The sequence below is a fragment of the Hirundo rustica genome, chromosome 1 (assembly GCF_015227805.2).
Source record: "Hirundo rustica isolate bHirRus1 chromosome 1, bHirRus1.pri.v3, whole genome shotgun sequence".
Taxonomy (NCBI): Eukaryota; Metazoa; Chordata; class Aves; order Passeriformes; family Hirundinidae; genus Hirundo; species Hirundo rustica.
Genome location: NC_053450.1, coordinates 108,613,228 through 108,636,207, shown reverse-complemented (window position 1 = coordinate 108,636,207; position 22,980 = coordinate 108,613,228). Strand labels below are relative to the sequence as shown.

The 22,980-nt window shown below is 36.3% G+C and overlaps 1 protein-coding gene across 2 annotated transcripts in view; it reads left to right on the top strand.

Moving 5' to 3' along the window:
* The window catches only part of ANLN (anillin, actin binding protein), a 28,848-nt gene that overhangs the window by 2,284 nt on the left and 3,584 nt on the right, over positions 1-22,980 (top strand). The window contains exons 2-23 of one of the 2 annotated variants that reach the window (XM_040063769.2): positions 2,003-2,156; positions 2,529-2,813; positions 3,225-3,571; positions 4,264-4,486; positions 5,381-5,574; positions 5,711-5,818; positions 6,302-6,422; positions 7,255-7,371; positions 7,922-8,148; positions 8,675-8,826; positions 9,130-9,277; positions 9,924-10,059; positions 10,378-10,560; positions 11,105-11,231; positions 11,996-12,044; positions 12,120-12,176; positions 13,603-13,641; positions 14,007-14,028; positions 15,041-15,153; positions 19,723-19,809; positions 21,300-21,407; positions 22,766-22,938. In XM_040063769.2, the coding sequence (XP_039919703.1) occupies positions 2,003-2,156; positions 2,529-2,813; positions 3,225-3,571; positions 4,264-4,486; positions 5,381-5,574; positions 5,711-5,818; positions 6,302-6,422; positions 7,255-7,371; positions 7,922-8,148; positions 8,675-8,826; positions 9,130-9,277; positions 9,924-10,059; positions 10,378-10,560; positions 11,105-11,231; positions 11,996-12,044; positions 12,120-12,176; positions 13,603-13,641; positions 14,007-14,028; positions 15,041-15,153; positions 19,723-19,809; positions 21,300-21,407; positions 22,766-22,938 (3,170 nt within the window). The remainder of the gene's footprint in view (positions 1-2,002; positions 2,157-2,528; positions 2,814-3,224; positions 3,572-4,263; positions 4,487-5,380; positions 5,575-5,710; positions 5,819-6,301; positions 6,423-7,254; positions 7,372-7,921; positions 8,149-8,674; positions 8,827-9,129; positions 9,278-9,923; positions 10,060-10,377; positions 10,561-11,104; positions 11,232-11,995; positions 12,045-12,119; positions 12,177-13,602; positions 13,642-14,006; positions 14,029-15,040; positions 15,154-19,722; positions 19,810-21,299; positions 21,408-22,765; positions 22,939-22,980) is intronic. The other variant, XM_040063781.2, reaches the window with a different exon arrangement.

Here is a 22,980-nt window from a genome sequence, read left to right as displayed (position 1 = left end):
TTTGCTCTACTCTGCTAGTAAAGGAGGGTATGTAGAGCAAATTCTTGTAATCACATATAAGCTGGAGTATTTTCTCTAGTATGTACTTTAAAACATACTTTTGAAAAACTGAATTTGTTCATTAACATTTGAAGTGGGAAGGGTTTTTTTTTTTTTTTTTTTTTATTTTTAGAAAGTGCTTTTATAATACAGTGATCCTCTGACTTTGACTTAGTAGTCCTCAGATTCCTTGATATAGTTAATGGTCTTAGGCACATAATGTGATTCTTGGGGATGTTCTGTGCAGGGTCAGGAGCTGGACTTCTAGTGGGTCCCTTCCAACTTGGGATATTCTAGGATTTTAGCCTTCTATGATACCCCGAAACTTTGTCGTTGGAACAGCTGGAGAATGTACTTGTGGAAAATAATACCCTGTTGATGAACTTGGAAAGTAAGCCTCAAGTCATGGAGTGTGGCTTACTCATCGTATGTAACAGCACCGTTGGAATTATGGCAGTTGAATGGAAAAATTTGAGATGCAAGTAGCCAATAGGAGCTGAAGCTGAACAACAGAGGCGTGCATTCTTGGGAAGTGACATCTCATTTGTAACAACTCAAACTCTATTTTGCTCAGCTAACAAAACAGAAAGGAATGTGCCTCTATTTGAATAGAACTGTAGGAATACTGTTGTAAGACATATTCAACTTTTTGCAAGAAGGACTGTTAATTTAAATTGCCCTTAGGATTTTTTTTTAATGTAGGTATTACATGTGCTTTGTAGCTCTGCATTGTGGAAATAAGGAAAGTTAACTTGTGGACACAACTAGCATGGAACCTGCATTGAAGGCATTAATGGCATTTCGTCCATTTTGGGGGGATTATTTTTTCCCGAATTCCTCCTCTTCTGTGAAAGTTAGCAAAGCTGAGATTTGCTTTCACAACAAAACTGTTGAGATTGACATTCTATTTGTCCTGTGTTGCTCTACAATGGAACATTGTTTAAGACTTCAGCCTTAGACAGTTAAAAATGTGAAATGTGTATTTAATTGCTGTGCAACAGGACAGATAATGGCTGGCACAGTTCTCACAATAATTTATGTGCCACCAAACAAGTGCAGTTTATATGCTTCCCTTTAAAGGCCATTATTTCAATTGCACAATTTCTTGTTTCAACCTTAAAACCTAGATCAAAAGAGTCATTAAATATCCTTTAGATGTGATTCAGCTGAGTGATAATGACTTAAAAATGCTATTTTAAAAACAAACAAACCACAATCTATTTTAAACTTGTATACTGTAAGGAATCACTTTTTTACCAATGTGGGACATTTACTTAAGCAGCTATTTTATATGGAATATAATCAGGGTACTCAAATTTCCAATGGGTAAGGAATGAAAAAGAATGTTATGTAGTTTAATTGGTATCTCTATATGTTTTTCTGTATTGAGCTATCTTAATAAACAGACTATTTACCATAATATAGCTAGGTATAATATCAGTTTATTCTTAAAATTTAAGCTTGAGGCAAAGAAATTCACCTTTTGATTTAGAAGGTATAATAGCATTTTTTTCTTTTTAATATTGACAGCCACACTTTGATTTGTTGAACTTTTTTATGACCTTTTGACAATCGCTTCAATGTTTATTTTGTTAGAGGGTTAGTGCCGGTCAGGTGACTTGACCAGATGCCTTAGCAATGTGTCAGAAAAACCTGCTAGCAAGACTTGTCGCATCAAGACTCTCATGTGGTCATTCAAGATGAAAAAAAAAATACTTTCAAATGTTTCTGAGGACTTTGGGGTCTATAGGAGCCCTCTTCTTTAATTTTACCATTGCATGTGTCTCTTTAGTCTGATTTCCTTTCAGAGCCAAGCTAGTTGGAGACAGTAGTTGGTTTAATGACTGAAATTTGGAACCCACTGGCTATATATGCTAAACAGAATTCCAGCATCTTTTGCTCTGAGCTGTTACCAGTTAACACACTGCGCTCTCTGGTAACACATGATTTATTGACCACTCAGAAACTCCTTGAAAGAACCCGTGCCAGGCGAGAGAACCTGCAGAGGAAAATGGCAGAGCGGCCCAAGGCGGGGGTGAGACCCACAATGCAGACCAAGAGGGCCAGGGAGCCTTTGGCAGAAACTGGTAACCAGGCACCTCTTCGCAGTGATGAAGGTATTTTGTAATGTTTAATGAAAATTGTCTTGATACAAGTCCCATCTTTTTTCCAAAAGGAAAGTGAAAACACTGAGTATTGATCTTGAACTAAGCATTGATGGATACAGTTACCCGGCCACTAGGGCTAGCTCCTGTTTAACTGGACCTGAGAGCAGATGTGCCAGGTCATTAGTCAGCTATTTAGAAATAATTGCATGATGCCAAGGAGAGTACCTTGTACTTGGTGGATGTGGGAGGGGCATTTTTTTGGGAAACATATCAGGGTATTCATAAATCATAACTTTATTTGCACTACAATTTTGTGTTGTTGGGAAATATTTTAGATTGTTCGAATGCTAATTTGCTTGAATACTCTATTTACCTATCCAGTAAAACCAGATACAAAGCCATCACCGTCAAAAAGGCTCTGCCCTAATGATATAGATACTCAAGCTTCTAGTTTGGAGAACGTACAGCCAGTTCCTTCAAGTTCCACAAGCTATGATTCTCCTCAGATGACTTCAGAATCACAGGAAACTGCTTCTAACAGTGCTTCATTGGCTCAGCCTCTTGAGAAAGTAAAACCAAACACCAAGTCAGAAACTCCTGCAGCCCTTTCAGTCAAAACACGTATGCAGAAGTTGGCAGAACAGCGGCGCTGCTGGGATAGTGAGGGTATGTTTCACTTGCTAAGCACCATTGGTGTCTCTGTGTTTGCATTGACGATTATGTTGGCTAGAAGAAGATAATTTTGTGTGTGGAAAAGTTAATGTTTTCTTAAAGAATTCTAAGGTAATACTAGTGCAGGCCTAAAATATTGAAGCTGTTGTCCACAGCTTAATTTTACACTTTTTTCTCTACTAGTCTGATGGCTTACTCCTCACAACACTGACATAAGTTAGTAACCTGCTTGATTAAAAATGCTTAATTTGCATAGTCTGAATGCTTCCAGGGCTAGTATTTTGATTCTGTTGATGTCAGGAACATCTAATTGTTGATAAACTCAATATATAGTATAATGCAAAAGAAACAACTACATCTCAATATATTTTATTAGCAAAATAAATGTGTTTTCTTTTCTTCCAGATCCCTCTGAATGTGTTCCTCTGTCTCCTCTCCAGTCAAAAGATCTGTCTGTTTCTCCACCTAAGCAGACATCTAATGTCCTGGCGAGTGAAACCCCTATTGGGAGAAGAGGCCGTTTAGCTAACCTTGCTGCTACAATTGGTTCCTGGGAAGATGACCTAAGTCATCCATCTGCAAAGCAAAACAATGCACAAGAACAGCCTGGCACTACTTGTTTATCCAAATTGTCCACTACAAGTGGAGCATCTGCTAGAATCAATAGTAGCAGTGTAAAGCAGGAAGCTGCATCCTGTTCTCAAAGGCTTGTTGAGGCTTCTATTAATAAACCAGCAAACTCAAAGAGAGCGGTGAGTGTCTGATTTAGTTGCTGATTAAAAATTGATTTGAGTATTGAATTGGGGTGGGCGAATGTTAGCACATAACTGTTTAATCTGAATTTAAAGATTTGGTGTGAGCAGTCGGTCTATTTACAATTTCTGTTTTACTGCAGTCCCACATGTCCTTTTTTTAATAGCAGATCTTAAACAGCTTAGAATTCCTTTTATTGAGACTTAAAGATGAGAGTACTTATGTGTTTTGTTGATGTCAATGTACTTGATTGCTGCTCTTGACCATCAGAAGAAGGGCTTGTTAAAGAGGTACCGGGTTTCACTCTGTAACTTCATGTAGTTAATTGAAATTGTAACTGTTATTGCTGTATGAAGACAATCAGAATGATGGAATAAGTAGTACCAGACACTTACTGGTCAATTTCTGCAATGACAATATCTGCCATGTGCATTCTTGTTTAGGGAAATGTGGGATAATACCTGAAATAGCTGGCAAGAGCACCTGAAATCAAATGCTGAAACAATTTGAAGTACTGGATGGAAAAAAAAAGTCTATTAAAAGCTTAACACTTGTTCTCGGTTTTCCTTTTTTTGAAGGAATAGGTGTATTAGGTGATAGTATGCTGTGCAGAGTGCTTTCATTGTTTTTCCTCTTGTAAAAAAAAGAACCTAAGTCTCATCTTTTTTTTGTTTCCTTTTCCCTTGTTAAGGACCCAAACAATTTTTTAGCACAGTCTTCAGGAGTCACTACTCCCTGTTATAAAGAATCTGAAGTACAACGACGGCCAACAGAGAATCCCTGCAGTCCTTGGAAAACTGAAGAGCGTACACAAACAGCGAAGTCAGCTTTGCCTCAACCCGTTCAGCCCAAAGCAGAGCCAGTCAAAGGAACACATGTGCAACTTGAACCTAAGGGTAAACCCACAACACCAGGTAGGCTGTTTTTTGGCTTCAGTAAATATTCATTCAAATTAGGCCTGTGTGCTATATTGAAAGCTACATATTAGTTAAGAATTTAAGGTACCATATGAGATAATGCCTATTTCCAGCTGTAACTTGAGTAAAATGCTGGTGAGTTCTGTGATAATTGTGCGTTGTACAGCTTCTGTATTTTGCCGGGGACATTTTCTTGAACGTGGTTTTAGTAACTCCTAAGAGGAAAAGCAGCCTAACATGTTAATTGAGATTATTAAAAGTGCATTTCAGATTGTTGGATACTATAATGTGTCCATTTGATACAATGTTAAGATCCTGCATATTTAGAAGAAATCAAAGCGTGGTGCCACATAGGTGCTCTAACTTTGCAGTGTCTTTATTTTTAGTGACAGCATTGATGTCAAAACAAGTGAACATCCTCAGTTTTAAATTCAACTGCTTTTTCTGTCAGAAACCTGGACTAACAGCTTGAACTCTTAAAAATGATGGCCAGAAAATCAAGTTTTAGATATGCCAACAGTTAAAGTTAAGCAGGGTGGATGCCAAACATCCTCATTAGGTACTAGAATGCTTATTTCCGTGAAAGATACAAGGGGGGGCTTATATTGTTGTAGAGGAAATTTGGAAAAGGCAAACCAGTTTAAATAACTGATGTATTACATGTGGACTGTAGTAAGACAGAGACATCTACTTGCTTTGATTTACTGTTTTATTAACATCACAGTTACGATTTGCGTTTCAGGTTCAGTTTGTATAAAGTATATTGCAGTAAAAGCTGTAAAGGAGATGGCTTAATTGCTCCACTGGGAACCTTCATCAAGATACAAACTTGCAGTGAAGTGATTTCTTTAATTTTGAGTTTCTTTCAAGGCTAAACAATTGTTCTTGTAGGGGGATCAGGAATTAAGCCCTTCCTGGAACGCTTTGGGGAGCGCTGTCAAGAGCGTAGCGTGCACAGCCCTGCTACGAATACTCCGGGGTGCCGAACACCTGTCGTTACCACAAATACAAGGACAATCCAAGAGAGGCTTCTCAAACAGAATGAAAATTCCTCTACTGCCAGTTTAGCGCTTCAGCTTAAACAGGTATGACTTGTTACATTCCTAGCTAGCTTATAAGTTTGGGGAAGGTTATTACTATTCTGCACCTACCTGAGGCATCTGGAATGTTGTGACATCTTAAAGCTGTCAGCTTTTCTCCCATTTCCCTTCATTCGTTTAGGAGCGTGAGCGAGAACTTGCATGCCTTCGTGGCCGATTTGATAGGGGCAATCTGTGGAGTGCGGAGAAAAGTGACAGTTCAAAGAGGAAGCTTCCAGAAGCTAAAATGGTAATGTGTTACCTCATCAATCAAAATATGATACTCTGAATTGCTCTAATGTATTCTGAATACAGAGTTAGACATGGAAGTATATATAAGGGATAAAAACCGGTGTTTTGGGAGTGCCCAGGCTGTGCCAGACCACTTGTCGAGTGATTTGTATGATTATTAACAAATTATTAGTTGTTCTACCTCCTGTAGAATCAACTGAGGTAAGTGATACTGCATTAAGCCAATTGACTTATTTACTTTTTGATGCTGTTAAGTGTATGGGGGTGGGGGGGTCGTGTTCTATAACTACAAAAGCAAAAGAGCTCCTCACACAAATATTTAATATTTACTACTTCAGCTAAATGTCTTAGATAAATAAATAGGGTACTGGATAGGCAACCTCTTTTTCCTAGCAGATGTTAAAATGTATTTCTTTCTGGTAGTTTTTTTAGTCACTTTGAACCTTACCTCCTGAATGCATTCTTTTTTTATTCTTGCCAGGAAAGCCCGTCTCAGGCTAGTCCAAAACGTCCTCCTAGTTCAGATGCCTCTGCTCTCGGATCATCAGAAGACAGGCCAGCAGGTGACAGGCCAGTAAAGTCTCCCAGTGTGGAGTCTTCAGGTGAGAACTGTCACAATTTGCCTGTGACTTGTGCTGGACAGGAGCACTGGACTTGATATTCATGAATAGAGAAAGAAGCCAGTAACACTGATGTGTGGAACTGGACCTCTCCTTTGGTTACTGATTATCTTCTCATATAATAGTAGTACTCTGCACTCCTGTACCACTTGGAAGGATGGTAAGGCAAGACTGTAGTTTTGTTTCTCAATGGGTACACCTGTGTTTCAAACTTTAATGAAGGTTAAGTGCAGGGAATTGAATGAGAATTGTCAGTTACATATTTAGTCTATCCTGTACCCAAGTATCCAAATTTCCACCAGAATCTAATGGGAGGGAACTCTTCCCATTTCAGTATCCCTTCATGATATTAATTTTTATGGTAGGACACATGAAAAGAATTGTGAGGTGCTCCTGGCATCTTTTCTGGTGCATACAGAGTGGAAGATTCTTCAGCTCTCTGTGAAAAAAGTGTGAACTTAATTGACACTCTTGTCTGCTTACTTGTAAGATTCTATCAAATATCCTAGAAAAATGGGGTTTGTGTGTTGTGGTTTCTATGTAGTGGATTTTTTTTTTTTTTTAATTTTCTTTTTTTGCTCTTTAGTGTCTGCACTCTTCTAAGGTTTCTGCATTGTTTCTTGTGATGTCAGTTTTATGATTATAAGATAGAAGTCTAGATGTACAGATTGTGGAGGGTATTCTAATGTTTTTTTTCCAATGCATGGCTAACTGGAATGCTTAATCTAGTGGTCTTTTTTTTTTAGTAAAATTTCTAAAATTCAGCAACTAAAATAAAGGCTAGACGTAATACTTTTCTTTATATACTCCTTAGACACTTCTAAATGTGAAGAGGCTGATAAACCCAGTCCTCTGAAGATTACTGAATCAAAGAGCCCTCTAAAAGCAATGTCTGTCTCAATGCTTGAACAACTTGATGAGAAACCAAAAGGTTTGTATTGAGTAGACATATATTAATGGCTTAGCTCTATGTTGCCACTTTTTGAGGACAGTGTTAATATCCTGCAAGTCTGAACAATGAATTCACCATCCATTTGCTGAGCCCCATATGTTTTGTAATGATATAAAACAAATTAGGAAATTTCTTATATAAAACAAGTTAGGAAACTTCTTTTATCATACATAACCCTTCTCTCTTGATATTCAAGTCTTCAAGGAATATTAAAAAGCTGATATTAAAAGTTCATTGGGAAAGGACAGAAATGCTTTACTGTTGGATTTGCTGTTTAGTTTCAGATGTATTTGAAATAAAAGGTTAAAATTTGTCTAAAATGTGGATGTTTTCATTCCCTTTCTGCATTGTTTATGCAATATATGGAAAAATATTATATTAAATTAGCCATGGAAGTATATTAGGTTCTATATGCCCAACTGTAAGAAGTGCTTTTTAATCAAGCTTACCTGAAAAGCAAAATGAGTTTGCTTCTCTATTTAATGAGAGTCTTTATGTTATTAATATATTTAAAAATGTCACCCTTCAGCTGAAGTATATGAAGGCAAAATGCGTGTGGATGATGAGATGAATAGCTCAAAAGTGATAAATGAGATTTTTGAAATTCTTCAAGAAGATGGTCCAGATATAGAGAAGCTGAAGAAAGAAATGAGCATGAGCCTGGAAGGTGAAAGTGATGAGGATGAGCAGGAAGAGTCACTGAACATTTCATCAATGTCTCTGTTAACCCCTCTAGTGGAATCTGTTGGTTCAGAGGTGAGAATTCAGGGAGCGTGGGGAAGGGCTTGTTTATCACAGACATCCAATTGGCTTGTGAGCTGTGATATTTTGTAGTATTAGGATATCTGGGCAAATAAGGAAGTTGTAAATGATACTTTGCTAATGAAAGCATAATGAGGCAAAGTTATTTTTCTCTGAAAATACTGTAGCATACTGGATGCTCTGCTAAACAAGCGGTCTTCTGCAAAATCAAACTTGTTACTAGTACTGGACTTGAAGTGGTATACATGCCTTCAGTGGAGTGACTGCTGATTAAAAATCTGAAGAGAAGTAATTATGTAACTGAACTGATTTGGAAACAAAAGTGGCATCTCATTGAGTTCAATGATCTGTTAGTGTCCTTAAATGAATAAACTTGCTCTATGTCCATATTTGTAAAATATCAACTGTTAAATAGTATTAAGCAAAATTACTGTTTATATGTAAAATAAGTAAAGGAGAGAGAAAACAGATTATTATTATGTGAACAGATATCTGTAATATAATGTTTTCTTTTCCTCAGGCCTTTGGTTCTCCTTCTAAGTCAACTGGGGAAGGTAGCAGTATCAGTGATGTAAGTCTGAAGTCTGAGAAGTTCCAAAGGACTAGAGTTCCCCGGGCAGAATCTGGAGACAGCCTTGGCTCTATGTCGGAAGATCGCAACCTTCCTTACAGGTAATAAATGCAACCCCCCGCTCCTGATTCTATAAGTGTACAAGTTAAAACACTGTCTTTTTTAATTCTTCAAATGATACGTACTGCTCAAACTACAAATTAAGCTTTTTTTACAAGATCTCAGCCTTTATCAAAGATTGTATAGTCTTTTATGTTGCTTAAACAAAATCAGCTGATGGGATGCTTTCTCTAAAGCCATTTAGGCAAGCTGGAAAACTTCAATATATAATACATATCTGTGTATATATTAAAAAGAGCTTGGCACACCTGTGAAACATTTTGTGGGGTTTCCTTTTTTAAAAGTGTTGATGCGTACAGATCCCAAAGATTTAAAGAAACTGACCGTCCTTCAATAAAACAAATAATTGTTCGCAAAGAAGATGTTGCTTCCAAACTAGAAATGAGAAGAAATGGCCCATCTGATCAAGTCAATATCAAAAAGAAAATGCAGGTACCTAATATGCTGCTTAAAATACTTTTTCTAATCTACTGTTTCCAAATTTAATTGCCCATGTGAATGTCCAGGATATTAACATACTGCTTAAAACTGCAAAATTATAGGTTGTTTAGCATAAATATCTTAATGGTAGGGAAAGATGATGCATAATTTGAACAGCTAATGCTTCTCTTAAAAAGATCATGTTATAGATTAAGTCTGTAGAGAACAAGCCATTATTTTGAGAAGGAGACAGACAATCTGTGTCTTAGTGCTGCCTTTGAATTAGGCAGAATTTTTTACCTACCTAATTTCAGTAGGTAATATTCTGATCTTTGCTAGTGCTTTGTTCATCTGTATTGCTGAATTTCTGGTTAGTACTGCTTTCCTGGGTGAAAGAAAGACTAGATTGGATATGGAGCATATCTTATTGGAATATTTCACTCCCCACCATACCTGAGATCAAAAAAAAGTTGTGCTGCAATGTTCTTTTGCTGAAGTAACAGTAAACTGCAAGGCTTTTGCAGTCTGCTACCTTAAGGATCTGACTTTCTTTTGAGGCATTGACCCCCAAAAATGCTCATCTTGAGACATTTCCTTGTTTGAACGCTACACTAAATCTCTGTTGTTGGTAATTATTTTTACTATTGGTTTACTCTAGGAACTGAACAATGAGATCAACATGCAACAGACAGTGATTTATCAAGCCAGTCAAGCTCTGAACTGCTGTTTTGATGAGGAACATGGAAAAGGGTCACAAGAAGAAGCAGAAGCAGAGAGACTGCTTCTATTTGCAAGTAGGTTTTTTTACTCAAGTTCAATTCTTTGTAATGAACGTTTAGGCAGGGTTCATAACTTCTTCCCTGTGCGCTATTGTGTTACGTTGTGGCCATTTATGAATAGTTCTTCACCTGGAGAAAAGAACAGGATAGCATCTATTCTGTCTCAGCTATTTTTATAGGCAAGAGGACTTTTTTAGTATCTATCTTAACCCTTATATTCCTACTACATTGTAAAATGGCTAACATTTAAGTTCCATTTTACATACTTATGGCAGAGAAAAATTGTTCAGTACTTTTTCTTATATAAGAACTATAATTAATTTCTTCATGCAGCTGAGAAGAGAACTGCATTATTGGAAGAACTGAACAAACTGAAGAGTGAGGGACCACAAAATAAAAGAAATAAAGCTGCTTCTACATCCCCTGAATTTGCTCCCTCCAGGGGATCTGTTTCCATTTCAGAAATGCGTCTACCTCTGAAAGCAGAATTTGTATGTGGTACAGTTCAAAAGCCAGGTAAAAATAGCAAACAAATCTTTCTTTCTTTTCTCCTCCTTCCCCATTCTCCCAACATATATTTCTGGTTCATTCTCGTTGGGCTTTGGGGTTTCTGTTTTCTGTGTTGATGTTCTCAGAAATCTAGGGAAAATTTAGCTATTGCATTCAGTTCATCTGTTTCTGACTAATTTTTCAATGTTACAGTGCAAGCTGATACGTGGTTAAGCTGGCATGCCTAAGGAATATAAAGAACTAAGAATACCTGCTGATCTGACTGAAAGTTCTTCTCCCCTTTTATACACACTGGTTAGTGTAGGTCTGGCCTGAGATGCCCCAGGCAGTAAAGCACTTGCTGTGGATCCTGTGGAGACAATTTTACTAGTGGACACAGGATAAAGAAAATAAAATTGTTTTAAGATTAAGTTTATAAGGAAGTCTTAACTGTCACTAAATTCTTTAAGTAGGGTGTAGCAGATGTGTAATATCAATGTAGTACTTGGGGGATTTTTTTTAGATACGTGGAGTCCTCTGGCTAACCAAACCATCTGATGTGTACTTACAGAAGCAGGAAATTACTACTATGTAATAATACTGAGATCTGGAGCAGAAAACATGGTTGCAACTCCATTAGCAAGTACTGCCAGTTCCCTGAATGGAGATGCTCTTACTTTTACTACAACATTTACTATGTAAGTATAAAGAAATTCTTTTTTGAACCAGTTTACCTCTGATGGTGGAGCATGCATAACAACATTCAAAGCCTTAGTTACAAGAATGTCATTCTGCAAAAAAGTATGGAGAGATTTTGTGGTATAGCTATTTCCTTCTTCAAAAAATGGCTGGAAGGCGCCTGTCTCAGAAAAGCAACCTAGGCTTATTCAACCATCCATCAGCTATTTCATCTCTTGCATTTTCTGCCTTTTGTTCTTTCCTGGAACACCTGCGATGACAGATGGATTGCTGTGCCACAGATGTGTTTTTCTCTTTTGCAGCAGCTAACATTTTATATAGCTATTTGGTTTTGGTATCTGGAAAAAATAGTGCTCTTACAACTATAACTTCAACTCTCACATGTCAACTAAAAAGATATTGTGAGTTCAAATGGCTGTTTATTAGTAAGTTTTCAAAATAAATAAACTCAGTTTTTAAAGTTCAGGTGTACTGGAATTTTCACTTAAAGCTATTTACTCAAAAAACCTAGTCTGTAGCAGGGGAAGGTGCAATCTGAAAAATGGCATGTGATCTGCCCCTTGTTCTCTCCTCCCCTTTTCTTCTCTGAGTTGTGGAAGGTATTTTTAAACAGTAATACACTAAAATTATCTTTCTCCTTGGACAGTTATAAGGAGCAAAAGGAGGGAAGAAGTAAAGAATAACTTAAAACCCAACAAAACCAACCAAAACAAAACCCTTTTGCTTCAGTTTGTTTAACTTGTGTTTTCTTCTTCCCTTTTAGGCATGATGTGTCAAATGACTTTGAAATAAATATAGAAGTTTACAGTTGGGTATGTATCAGTTCTGTCAAGAGGTGTAAGGGAGAATGATGTGCTGTACTTTCTCAATACCTTCTTGCCTTACAGGTGCAGAGAAAAGAAGTTACAAGCACTGATAAAAGGAAAAAGACAAATAAATCTAAGGTAAATGAAACCTGAAAATCGATATGTATGTTTCAGCAGAAGGTGCACTAGGAAAACTGACTGATAGTCTTAGACAATCTGTTGCTTGCATTTACTCCCTTCTTGGAACATCTGCCATGACAGATGGATTATGGAGACCTACAGCAATTAGTAGATTGTACCTTCAGCACTTGGTTGAGACTGAAATATATTGGTGGGGAAGAAGTCTTACTGGTTCTGCAAAATACTTTGCTTTGTAGACCTTTATTAGGTGTGGGCCCTCGGATAGGGATTTATTGCCCTTTTTCTCCACTTCAATTAAACTCTGCCAGTCAATATGCCCTACCCTGGAGTTTGGTTTGCCTCTAGAAGTTTTATTGATCAACTAAAAACTCCTCTTTCTCCCCGGTATTAAATATCAGCACTAGATGCTTACTTTTTAACTTACTTTTTAAAGCAAACATTGATTGAATAAGGGTGTGCGTATCAAATGTTTGTGCTTTATTAAGGATGTGTAAACCTAAACAAGCCTTTCTGGAGGTGGTTTGGCTTTTTTTGTGGTGGTTTGTTTATTTTGGGTTGTTTGTGGGGGTGTATTTTTTTTCTTTTCATTATAGTAGAGCACACAGTGAATTAATGGCTTCAGGTCTCATTTCCTCCTTGACAAGATATTTGTCACTTGGTAAAAACAAGAAACTTGAGTGTCTTTTGAAACAATTGAAATGAATACTTAAGTCCTGTGTCTGCAAGGAGAAATAGGAAATGTCTTTTTTCTTTGATTTGGTGCAATGAAAGCCTCCCACAGTGAAAGCTTCCACCTATTCTCAAATAAAAGTTTCAAGTACCAGGGTTTACTTCAATCCTGTGCTGTAGTTTAAAGGAATTTTTACTTGAAACTGAACGAGTTCATGCTAGTGTAAGTAAGTTGCTTATATGAGGTTATAGGTTTGCCAATGGTATCCTATGTCTGCTTTTTTGACAAACTGCATAGATGTGTCTTTCAGCCTCAATAAGAGTACATAATTTTAGTTTGTGCTTAAGTTAGTCTCACTTAAACACTGAGATTTTAATTTAAAATAATAATGTGTAACAGTAGTATATTGAACATATCCATGCTTTTATTGTTAACTCTTACTTTTAGTTAAACAAATGTAACTTTGAAATCCCATTATATAGGTAAAAAGGCCTACTAAGATTGGTTTTCTCAAATACGCTAATCATCACAAGTTAATGCACGCTTTAACTTTTCTGCAGTAATTATTTCTTTGATACATAGCATTTCTTCCACTGAGATGTATTATGTCCAGGCAAACCCCAAGACTTATAGTAATGAGTACCCATTTGAAATTTGAGTTAAGCCTTCAGTAGTTTCACTGTCTAGTTTTCATGCAAATGTGGTGGACAAATTCAGTAACAAATGCATTTATCTTCTTGTCTTCTTTTGTAGGTTATTACTCCAAAGAGATTATTAACATCTATTACCTCGGTAAGTATGAATGTAATATTCTAACAAGATCTGACTATGCCCCCTTCCAAAGACCATGTTCCCACACAGATTAAGGCTGTGCCCATAACAGGTTCTTTCTGTCTGTTACATAAGGCTCTATAAATTGTCCAGTTTTCTGCCAATTTTTTCTGTCATCAGCTCAAGAAACAGCTCTGTTATATATGTAATGCTGGAAATACGCAGTTACTACACATTTATTTGGACTTGCATTTCTATTTTTTTTTCTATTTGATTGTGTTTTTAGAAATACTTCAAATCTAATTTGTTCTTTACCTTGGCTTTGTCTTCTGTAGAAACTGTCAGAATTACTTTTTCATTAAGCTTTTATTTCTTTCTCTTTCTAGAAAAGCAACCTTCTTACTCCAGGTAAGTTAATCTAAGCATCTTATGCCAGGGTGAATAATTGACACTTGCTGTATCAAGAAATAATACTTGTAACAGACAGTTTATGAGTAATTAGCACTAAATTTTCCAGACTAGAAACTGGGTCTGTGCTTGTATCTGAGTTACCATTAAGTTTAACAGAAGATATCTTTACAAAATTAAAAAGAAAATCTGGTATCAGATACCCATGGTTTACATTTTTTTTCCCTGAAAGTATGAATTCAAACTACTTCAGTTCTCTACTTTAAAAATCATTAAAGTCTGCTGTCAACAAAGTAATAGAGAGGAATTTGAAAATATGAACAGATCCTGAAATATTGCTTGTGTGTAGTGTTTTTAATATGTATTTTTACATATTAAAACTGTATAAACTTGTTATGTATTTCTTACCCTTGACAGGGAAAAATAGCATCTTCTAAGTTTTTATCTAAATATATGAAAATGTTTTATGCTTCTCTGACTAAAGTATGAGATACTTGAGCCAGCTTTAGCAGAAATTGCAGCAATAAGGAGCTCGTGAACTAAATCTGGAATGTGTATCATGCCGCTGCAACTAGTAAGATTCAGGAACCTGAGCTACAGTGTGTGTTTCTCTTGATATAAGTGCGGAGGAAAGGTGTACAAATTCTGAAAGACTGCAGTGTGTCACTTGAGAAGAGGTAGAGAGATTGAAAAGTCACATTCCTACTGCAGGGCATGTGTGCTTTGTATTGTGCCTCAGCATGTTTTCCATCCCCTATAGACTTAAAACGCTTTGTTTTCTCCTTTGTGGATGTTTTCAAAGCTTTTTTCTGAAAGAAAAGCTCTACTGAGGAGGAATGGTGTGTATCAAGGTTCTCTCTGAATGTGCTGCTGGGCTGTACTGCAAAGAGCGCTTCTCCTGGAGTACTGAGTAGGGCATGCATACAGTAGTGCAAATAATGTAATTTTTTTAAGCCTTGCAGCATCATGATTGTGTGTTTTGCTATGACTTCACTTCAACTCTTCTCCACAGCCATGGCCAGTCCAGGTGGCCCAAATGCCATACGCAGTACGAATTTCATCCTTGTTGGATCCCACAAGTTATCACTGTCTTCTGTAGGAAATACGAAATTTGTACTGGACAAGGTAATGGAAATTATTGGTTACTAATCCAAAGGTAATTGCATACTCCTAGAAAAATGAATGAGTCTGGGTTTACTTTTCAGGTGAAAGTACCATCCTAGAAATGAAACATATAGATTGGTTTTTAGATATGTTATTTCTAGAGACATTAAAAATTTTTGCATAATTGTTTCTTGCATATAACTTCATATGAATCAAATGTAATTTTGAAATAAACAGAGAGACTTAAGTTACTATGCTAGATGTTCTTTCATTTCTGTAGCTCAGTATAAGGTATAACCATACATGCAAAGATAATGAAGGAATTTAATTACTGATTTGTTTTCACTGACAAAAAATTGATGTATGTAGTTGGCGTCTCTATACATCGTCTTCATATTGTTTCTCCTAGTCTTGCAGTTATCATTAAAGAAGGTATTAAGCGTGTTTTAATGATAATGAAGTATTTGAATTTTTCTGCACTTAACTGACCTAAAAATTGCAATTTGAATATATTTAGGAGTATGAGCTTTTCTTTTCGTATCCCAATTAAATTTGTAGAAGCAAATCATCTTTTTTTGAGACCTATTATTGAGTTTTATCCCATTAGTTCCCCATTTAAACAGAATGTCTATTGGCTTTTGCTATGAGAAGTTTAAAAAACCACATTCTTACATTCATTGTAATCTCTAACCTTGTAATATCTAATATCTAAAACCTATTTTAATAGATGTTTATGCCAGCAGCTATCCTAAGCTAATTTAAATTAATTCAAATGTTACTATAGTTTATAGTAGTACTAAATCACAGCTTTAGCTACCCAAACAGCAGCATAAGAATAATTCTTTGTTTTGGCTAATCAAGTCTGATTGTGATGATAGTATTATTGCAATTACAGCTTCTGATGAGAGATGAGAAAACAAGAACTAGTTGTGTTTGTGTATAAGCCTTAAAACAAAATATCCCAATAATCCCAACTTACATTTCAGAAGTTTTACTTTTTGTAGATAGAAGCAGATTCTTTTACTGAAACAGCTGGCAGAACTTAGTAGGTTAAATTGCACTGTTGTTACTGACTATGTGATTTTCAGAAGTAGCAGCCTTGGTTCTTCTACGTAAGTGTTCCTCTTAACCAGAATTATATGCAGAAATCTTTGTGTATAAATTCTCTATAGGAGACCTCTTGGTCTTGGGGTCTTTTGCATTATATTCAGCAGTTTAGGTTTGGACTTCGTTGGTTTACATTGAACAGGACTCTGGACTGGACTAGTGAAATATAGCAAAAGCTCAATGTTCAAAAGGAATTCCAGGGAAACTATCACTTGGTTTGGTTTTTTGCAGATGCAGTCTTACAGTTGTCTGGCAAAAAAGGGAACTTTTATTCATGACTTGTTTGTTTTTGTTAAATTACTATGTCAGTAAAATTTCAGTTTTGACTTGGCCTATAGCTGTACCAAACAGCTGCTTTTTAACTTGCTTCGTGCATATGTTCCTAATGTGGAATGCTTCTAATATGGAACAAACTGATGCCAAAGTGGGTTTTTTGAGTGTTATTTCTCTCATTTACATATGTACTGTTAAAATTCAGGGTATAAAGGACCAAAATATACTCATGTGTAAGTGTGTCCCTTTTTCTTCTAGACCATAACTTTACACTAATTGCATTGAGCATGTTTCTTTTTTCCCTAGATAAATTTTGAAGGGGAGGAAAGAGAACTGTTGGGCTATATGTTCCAGGACAAGGTTGCTATGATCCTTTAGTTTATTACTTCAAATAGCAAACTATTTCCTAGTGCATGTTGCTCATTTGTCTGACCTTTTTTGCAGCTTTTTTTGTATTCTTCTGAGAAAATGCTTATAAAGATTTACTAACTAAGCGCAGAATGCTAGAAGCCTTTAAGACTTGCAGAATTCTACCCCTTATCTTTCACAATAATAAGCATGCTGCTAGAACTCAGTTATTTAGGTTGCCTAGGGTTTTTCCTTAACCTAGCATGTTTCTCTTGTCTTCGTAGATCATTAGAGGAGGGTGTTTCTTGCTTCAGAACAAATCAATGTGTTTCTTGAAGATTTCTAGTCAGGAAATTTGAGCCAGCTGCTTCATGAACTGCACAGAACATAGTCACCTGCTGTGCTAATAAGAACCTGAGAAAAACCAACCCTAAATGTTGGTTTAACTCAAATTGCTGCTGCTGAAGAAAATTAAAATCTCTCTGGACCTAAATAATCTTGCTTCTTATTCTAACCCTGTTCTGACAAGATGTATCAAGACATTTGGGTTTTTTTAAGCAAAAAGTTTTGAAAATACTAAGCATGTCAAGAAATTAGGTCCTTATTTGTACTGTTCACTTAAAATACTTTGGTTGGTGTTTATGTTTTTGACTTTAGAAATTGTATGAATTGATATCCTTAACAGAAATAATTTGTCTTTAACCTATGAAAATAGTTTTATCTAGTTAATAGTTCCTTTGAGTCCTGCAGAAGGAAGTGTTTCAGATGAATTTTCATGTTTTCTCTCAAAATTAAGAAAACTATAATTTTAGTACCTATCATCTCCTAATTTTAATCAAAAGTCTCCAAAGAAACCATTTATTCTAATTCTTGAGTTGTCTTGAGACCCTTTACAGATAATCTTCTATGACAGTAAGCTGTGTTCCTATGGCAGATACCTGAATGCCCACACCAGAATGCAAGATAGCCTAGTCATGGACTTTAGTTTCCTTTTCGTCTAGCTGGCTATTTGTCAAAGTGCTTTCTTTCCATCGCCTTTAATCCTTTGAAAGAGATATTTTGTTAAGTAGAACTCAATATTTTCTCATTGTGTATAGGAAGGTGTTTTGATACCTGCTGTAGTAATTAGTAATGCTGGTGTAGGCTCTGCAAAACTGTTGTGTTTGTTATACAACCTCTTTGCTTTGCTTGTCACACAGTTCTTCACTGGTAAACTTCATAAATTGGATTCTTTTCTTCTCATGTAAAACCCATGAACTTGAAGTAGGGAATGGCCAAACATCCTTGAGGCCTCATTCAGACATAGGTTTTACTGTGCTTTATTAGGGTTATATGCCATTATTCCCTGGTGTAGCATGTAGGGTTATAGTTGTCTTTGCTGATAAGTTGTGTCAGTCCTGGATTTTTTATTTTTGTTACGAGGAAGTGTTCTACTATTTTTTGCTTCTCAAGTAGTCATGCAGACTCCTACCTAATGCTTAGAATTTTTCTGTGCTATACTGTTCCTGTTGAGTAGAGGAGCAAGCCATGTATGCTGTGTTAGTTGAGTAGATCTAACATATAGAAATTATTTGATCACCTGCTTGTGCGTGTGTGTCTTAAATGTCTGGGAGGAAGCTGCAGGATGTCTGCAATTCAAAGGTGATCGATTTCTAACCACAGCACCTATTTTGGTGATCTGCAGGACTCACTGAGGCCAAGAGATGAGCACTTTAAACTACTGAGGGTTATTCCTGTTCATCTTAACCAGTAGCAAAATTCAGTTCCATTTGATTGGCACTGATTCCATAGTTCTGAAAGCTATTTTGTTATTTTGTACACATGCCTGTGCCTATTCCCTGGCAAACAGTTCTTTATTTGTATTTGGAGTTGCAGCCTCAACCCTCCTGGTTTTTCTAGTAATACAAAAGATGAGTATTTCTGACTTTTTTTTTTTTTTTTTTCAGTTTCTTTTCAAGATTCTTAGCAGTGTTGCTTATTCAGATTAGCAATAAAGTATGGTGTGTAGAATGCTGTGCAGGTCATCATTGGCTTGTTGAATTAGCAGCTTGCCTTGGTTTTCTTGTGGGGGGGTAAATAAAAAGAAGGGATGTGATGAGGCATTATGTGTGGAGGGACTGGGGGAGGCTCAAAGGCAGAGCTTTGTTGCATGCTCTTCGTCAAAACTCTTGACTATCAAATAACTGTTTAACTGACCTCTGATACAGTAATGAAGCTACTATTTTTTTTTTCCAGTGACAAAAGACAGGATTGGGAACCTTTTCTAATAGAAATTACTTAACATATGTCTCTAACACCTTGAATGCCAGTTGAGAACCGTTTTCATTACTTTTCCTCTTTCTAGATTATCTTTTATACAAAGATTACCTTGAATGCCAGTTGAGAACCATTTTCATTACTTTTCCTCTTTCTAGATTATCTTTTATACAAAGATTTATCTGAGTAGGCACTACTACATGAGTATCTGCCAAAACTGCTTATGGTATCCAAGTACCATTCCTGTTTAAGCTCATTTTGATATTTTCCAAATAACTTGGTGTCAAACTGAGGCAGAAGCTTGAAAGATGTGGACTGGTGCCTTCTGTTCTAACTATGCTTAAAGTGCCTAGTTTTTTATAGCCGGAGTGCATGTTTATATATATGTCCTGAGAAAACTAATAAATAATTCTTGGAAAGCTTCTAAATGAACTTGAAACCAAAAGTGATTATTGCTGTCTTGCTTGAGTCTTGACTGACTGCTTCTTTCTGGCTGAAGATCCTAAGAACAAGACAGTGCTAACATCTTGGTGCAGGTGGCTTGCTTGAACTGGTAAGACTTAGTTGAGAGGTGTCAAAATTAAATGATTGTTTTACATTTTGCAGGTTCCCTTTTTGTCGCCTTTGGAAGGTCATATATATCTGAAGTTGAAATGCCAAGTGGACTCTTTGGTGGAGGAGAAAGGATTCTTGGTAAGGTATTTACTGTATTCACTTCAGACTTCTGCTTTGGAAATTACAGGTCCTATTAAATGTAGTAATTTTTTGATATCACTCCTATCTTTGAAGCTTAAAATTGGCTTGATTTCCTCCCCCCCCATCTCTGAACCAGACCACAAATGTTTCTTAGTTTTTCTAAATATGTCTACCTTTTTAGAGTTGGTGTATCTCTCTTCTAAACACCTGTTTATTTGGTATTTTGAACTTCAGTGAACCTTCTCTTGCTAAAATTGTGATACTAGATGAAATTTTAATTGCTATGGCAGAAAACTTTACAGGACTCTTTTTGCGTGTTCTAATGAAAACAAAAGTTTGGGTTTTTTCCACTGTGTTCCCAGTCTTTCGAAATGACAAAGAAACAACAGTATTTTTTTTTGAGAAACATCTTGTGCCATTCTATTTAAAACTGGATCTAGAAAATGGAGCTGATACTTGGGCCTAAGAGCTGAAACTCTTGAAATGTCCACAAGATGGCAGTAAATGTGCTATGAAAATGAGGCATTAATATTTGCTGTTATTTTGGTGTTTCCAGAAATCACGATTTCTTTAGACTCTTTCCAAACACTGCTTTCTGTCTCCTTTCCCTTTACTTAATTGAAGTTGAGCAGATTTCATTAGATGCAAACATTTCACATGCTTATGGTATTTGCTGTCCCATTTCTGTGTACTAATTTGAGAAAGTCCATATTTGCTTCTACAATATATAAAACCTGAAGGATGGTGTACGTGCATAGTGAATTTGTTCAGAGTAAGGCTTTGGGAACTCCCTGCACCATTAAAAATTATAATCTGAATTGTGAAGAGTGAGAATCACAATATACATGTTAATTGGAAAAAAAAACTTCTGTGGAAGTTCAAGAGGTATCAAGAATAGAAGTCAGATACTAAACTCTCTATTCCAGTACTAAGGAAATGGGGCTTGAAATTGACAAAATCCAGTATCCAACAGAAGAACTGCCAACACAAACATTTAAAAATCAATTTCTAATTTCCTTTGAACTGACTAGACTCTCTTGAGTATGGCCTCTTGAATAGCTGCATGTTTTTTAATCCTTTTTTGTAAGTCAAAACTACTCAAGTATCTAATAATAATACATTGTTTTTTGAACATGTTTTGTGAAACATTCATACTGTATATACCATAAATAACCCTTCTTTACCTTAAAATAATCGGAATGCTTGTCACCATCAACATGAAAATCTGGTAATTTTAAACAGCAATGATAGGTGCCTTTTAGCAAAAGGCTGCAAACCTGAAAATGATAGTGTGAGCTAATTTTCTATGCCATCTGGAAAATAAATATACTGTCTGAGTAGAAGCTTCTCTCAGTATATTTTTTTTTCCTTCTCTTTCATTTAGTCCTATGAAAGGTTGCACTTACAGAACCATTCTGGTAGAAAAATATTCAAGTACAGACTAAGCTCAATGTACAAAGTTACCCCATTAATTTTTTGTTTTTAAGACTATGTTTGAAGATGTCAGTGGATTTGGAGCGTGGCATAGGCGCTGGTGTGTGCTGTCTGGAAATTGTATCTCCTATTGGACATACCCAGATGATGAGAAACGAAAGGTAATGCTGTTTTGTAAAGTGTAAGTCTAAAGCTTTGTATTACCCTATACAAATATTTGTTCATTTTTAAGAACAGTAATGTTCAGGCTTTAGACTGGTAAAGTATGGGCTTCAAGCTCCTAGAGCTTCCTTGGGAAATGGTGGGGACTTGTCTTCATAAAGCTGATGTAAATCAGGGCAGACATAGAAAACTGACTTCCCTCTCTAGTAGGAAAAGGGGAAAAGTGATGGAAGATCCATAGTTAATTTCCCTTTCAATCTTAAGGCCTTTCATTGTGCTCATCAAGTCACTATTTATTTAATTGAAATTGATAGGACTTGTAGGGCTTAATGAGCATACTGTATCTAAATGCCTTAAGTTAGACAAAACACTTAATATGGTAAAAAATTAGAGTGGGCAGTTCTTGTATACTGCAGAAGTATAGTTGTAATTATTTATTTCATTTTAAGTCCTTTTCATGCAGCCCACATTTTAGCTGGAACTGGTGCTTCTTAAATGGTTCTCACAGAAACCTAAGTTCTTGTTCATCTAATGAGACAAATCAGAAGTTCATCTGTCACTGAGGTGAACATTCTTGTCTCCTTAGTGTATTCCTGAAGTGTACTAAAATGTTTCTAGCTTCTTTTAAAGACTGCTTTGAAGAGGTTTTTTCTGACTCACTGAAGTTATTTACCATTAAACATTTGTTTATTGATAGAATGTTTTCTTTCCCAAACTCCATGGCAAACTCTGGTCCTTTTGGGACTTCTATGCCAATCCAGATGCCTGAGTTTAGTTTCTTCCCTCCTGCTAACAGAGGAAGACCATATGCTGATAGCTGACATTGCCAAAATATATCAATGTACTTTCTTTCCTTGCCAGGAGAGAGGGAAAACTCTCTGCCTACTGTAAGACAAGATAAAAAGAAAAAAAAAATTAGTTAAGCAAGAGGAAGGTTCCTATTTTGCTTTTGTCTGCAAGGAAGAAGCTTTGGTTTGTTTCCCAGATTCTGTTCTGGAAAATCTTGTAGACTTGTTTCACTATTGTTCTGAGAGAGTCAGGTGTATTTTGGTGATCTGCAGAAATAAAACACTTATTAAATGCATCCTCTCACCCCTACTGTTCCATATATATCTCTTCTATAGTGCAGATATAGATTTAGCTCAAAAGTATCAGTATTAGGCCATGATTACTTTAAATCATGGAATTTTTTTTTAAATAAGTTTCTTGCAGCTGCACATATATCACCTTTTTGTATGGAGTAACTGACTGAGGGAAGGTGTGTTCACTTAATATTGTCAAAGTTAACACAGCATATGTTCTTCAGAATTACTCTTGATTGTAGTGTTCTTGACTGATGAAGTGATTTCACTTTCAGCATCCTTTGGGCCGGATAAACTTGGCTAACTGCACCAATCATCAGATTGAACCTGCCAACAGAGAGTTCTGTGCCCGTCCCAACACTTTTGAACTAATAACAGTCCGACCTCAGAGAGAGGATGACCGAGAGACTCTTGTCAGCCAATGCAGAGACACGCTCTGTGTTACAAAGTGAGTGCATAAAATCATGGAGGTTGTGGGAGGGTATTTTAC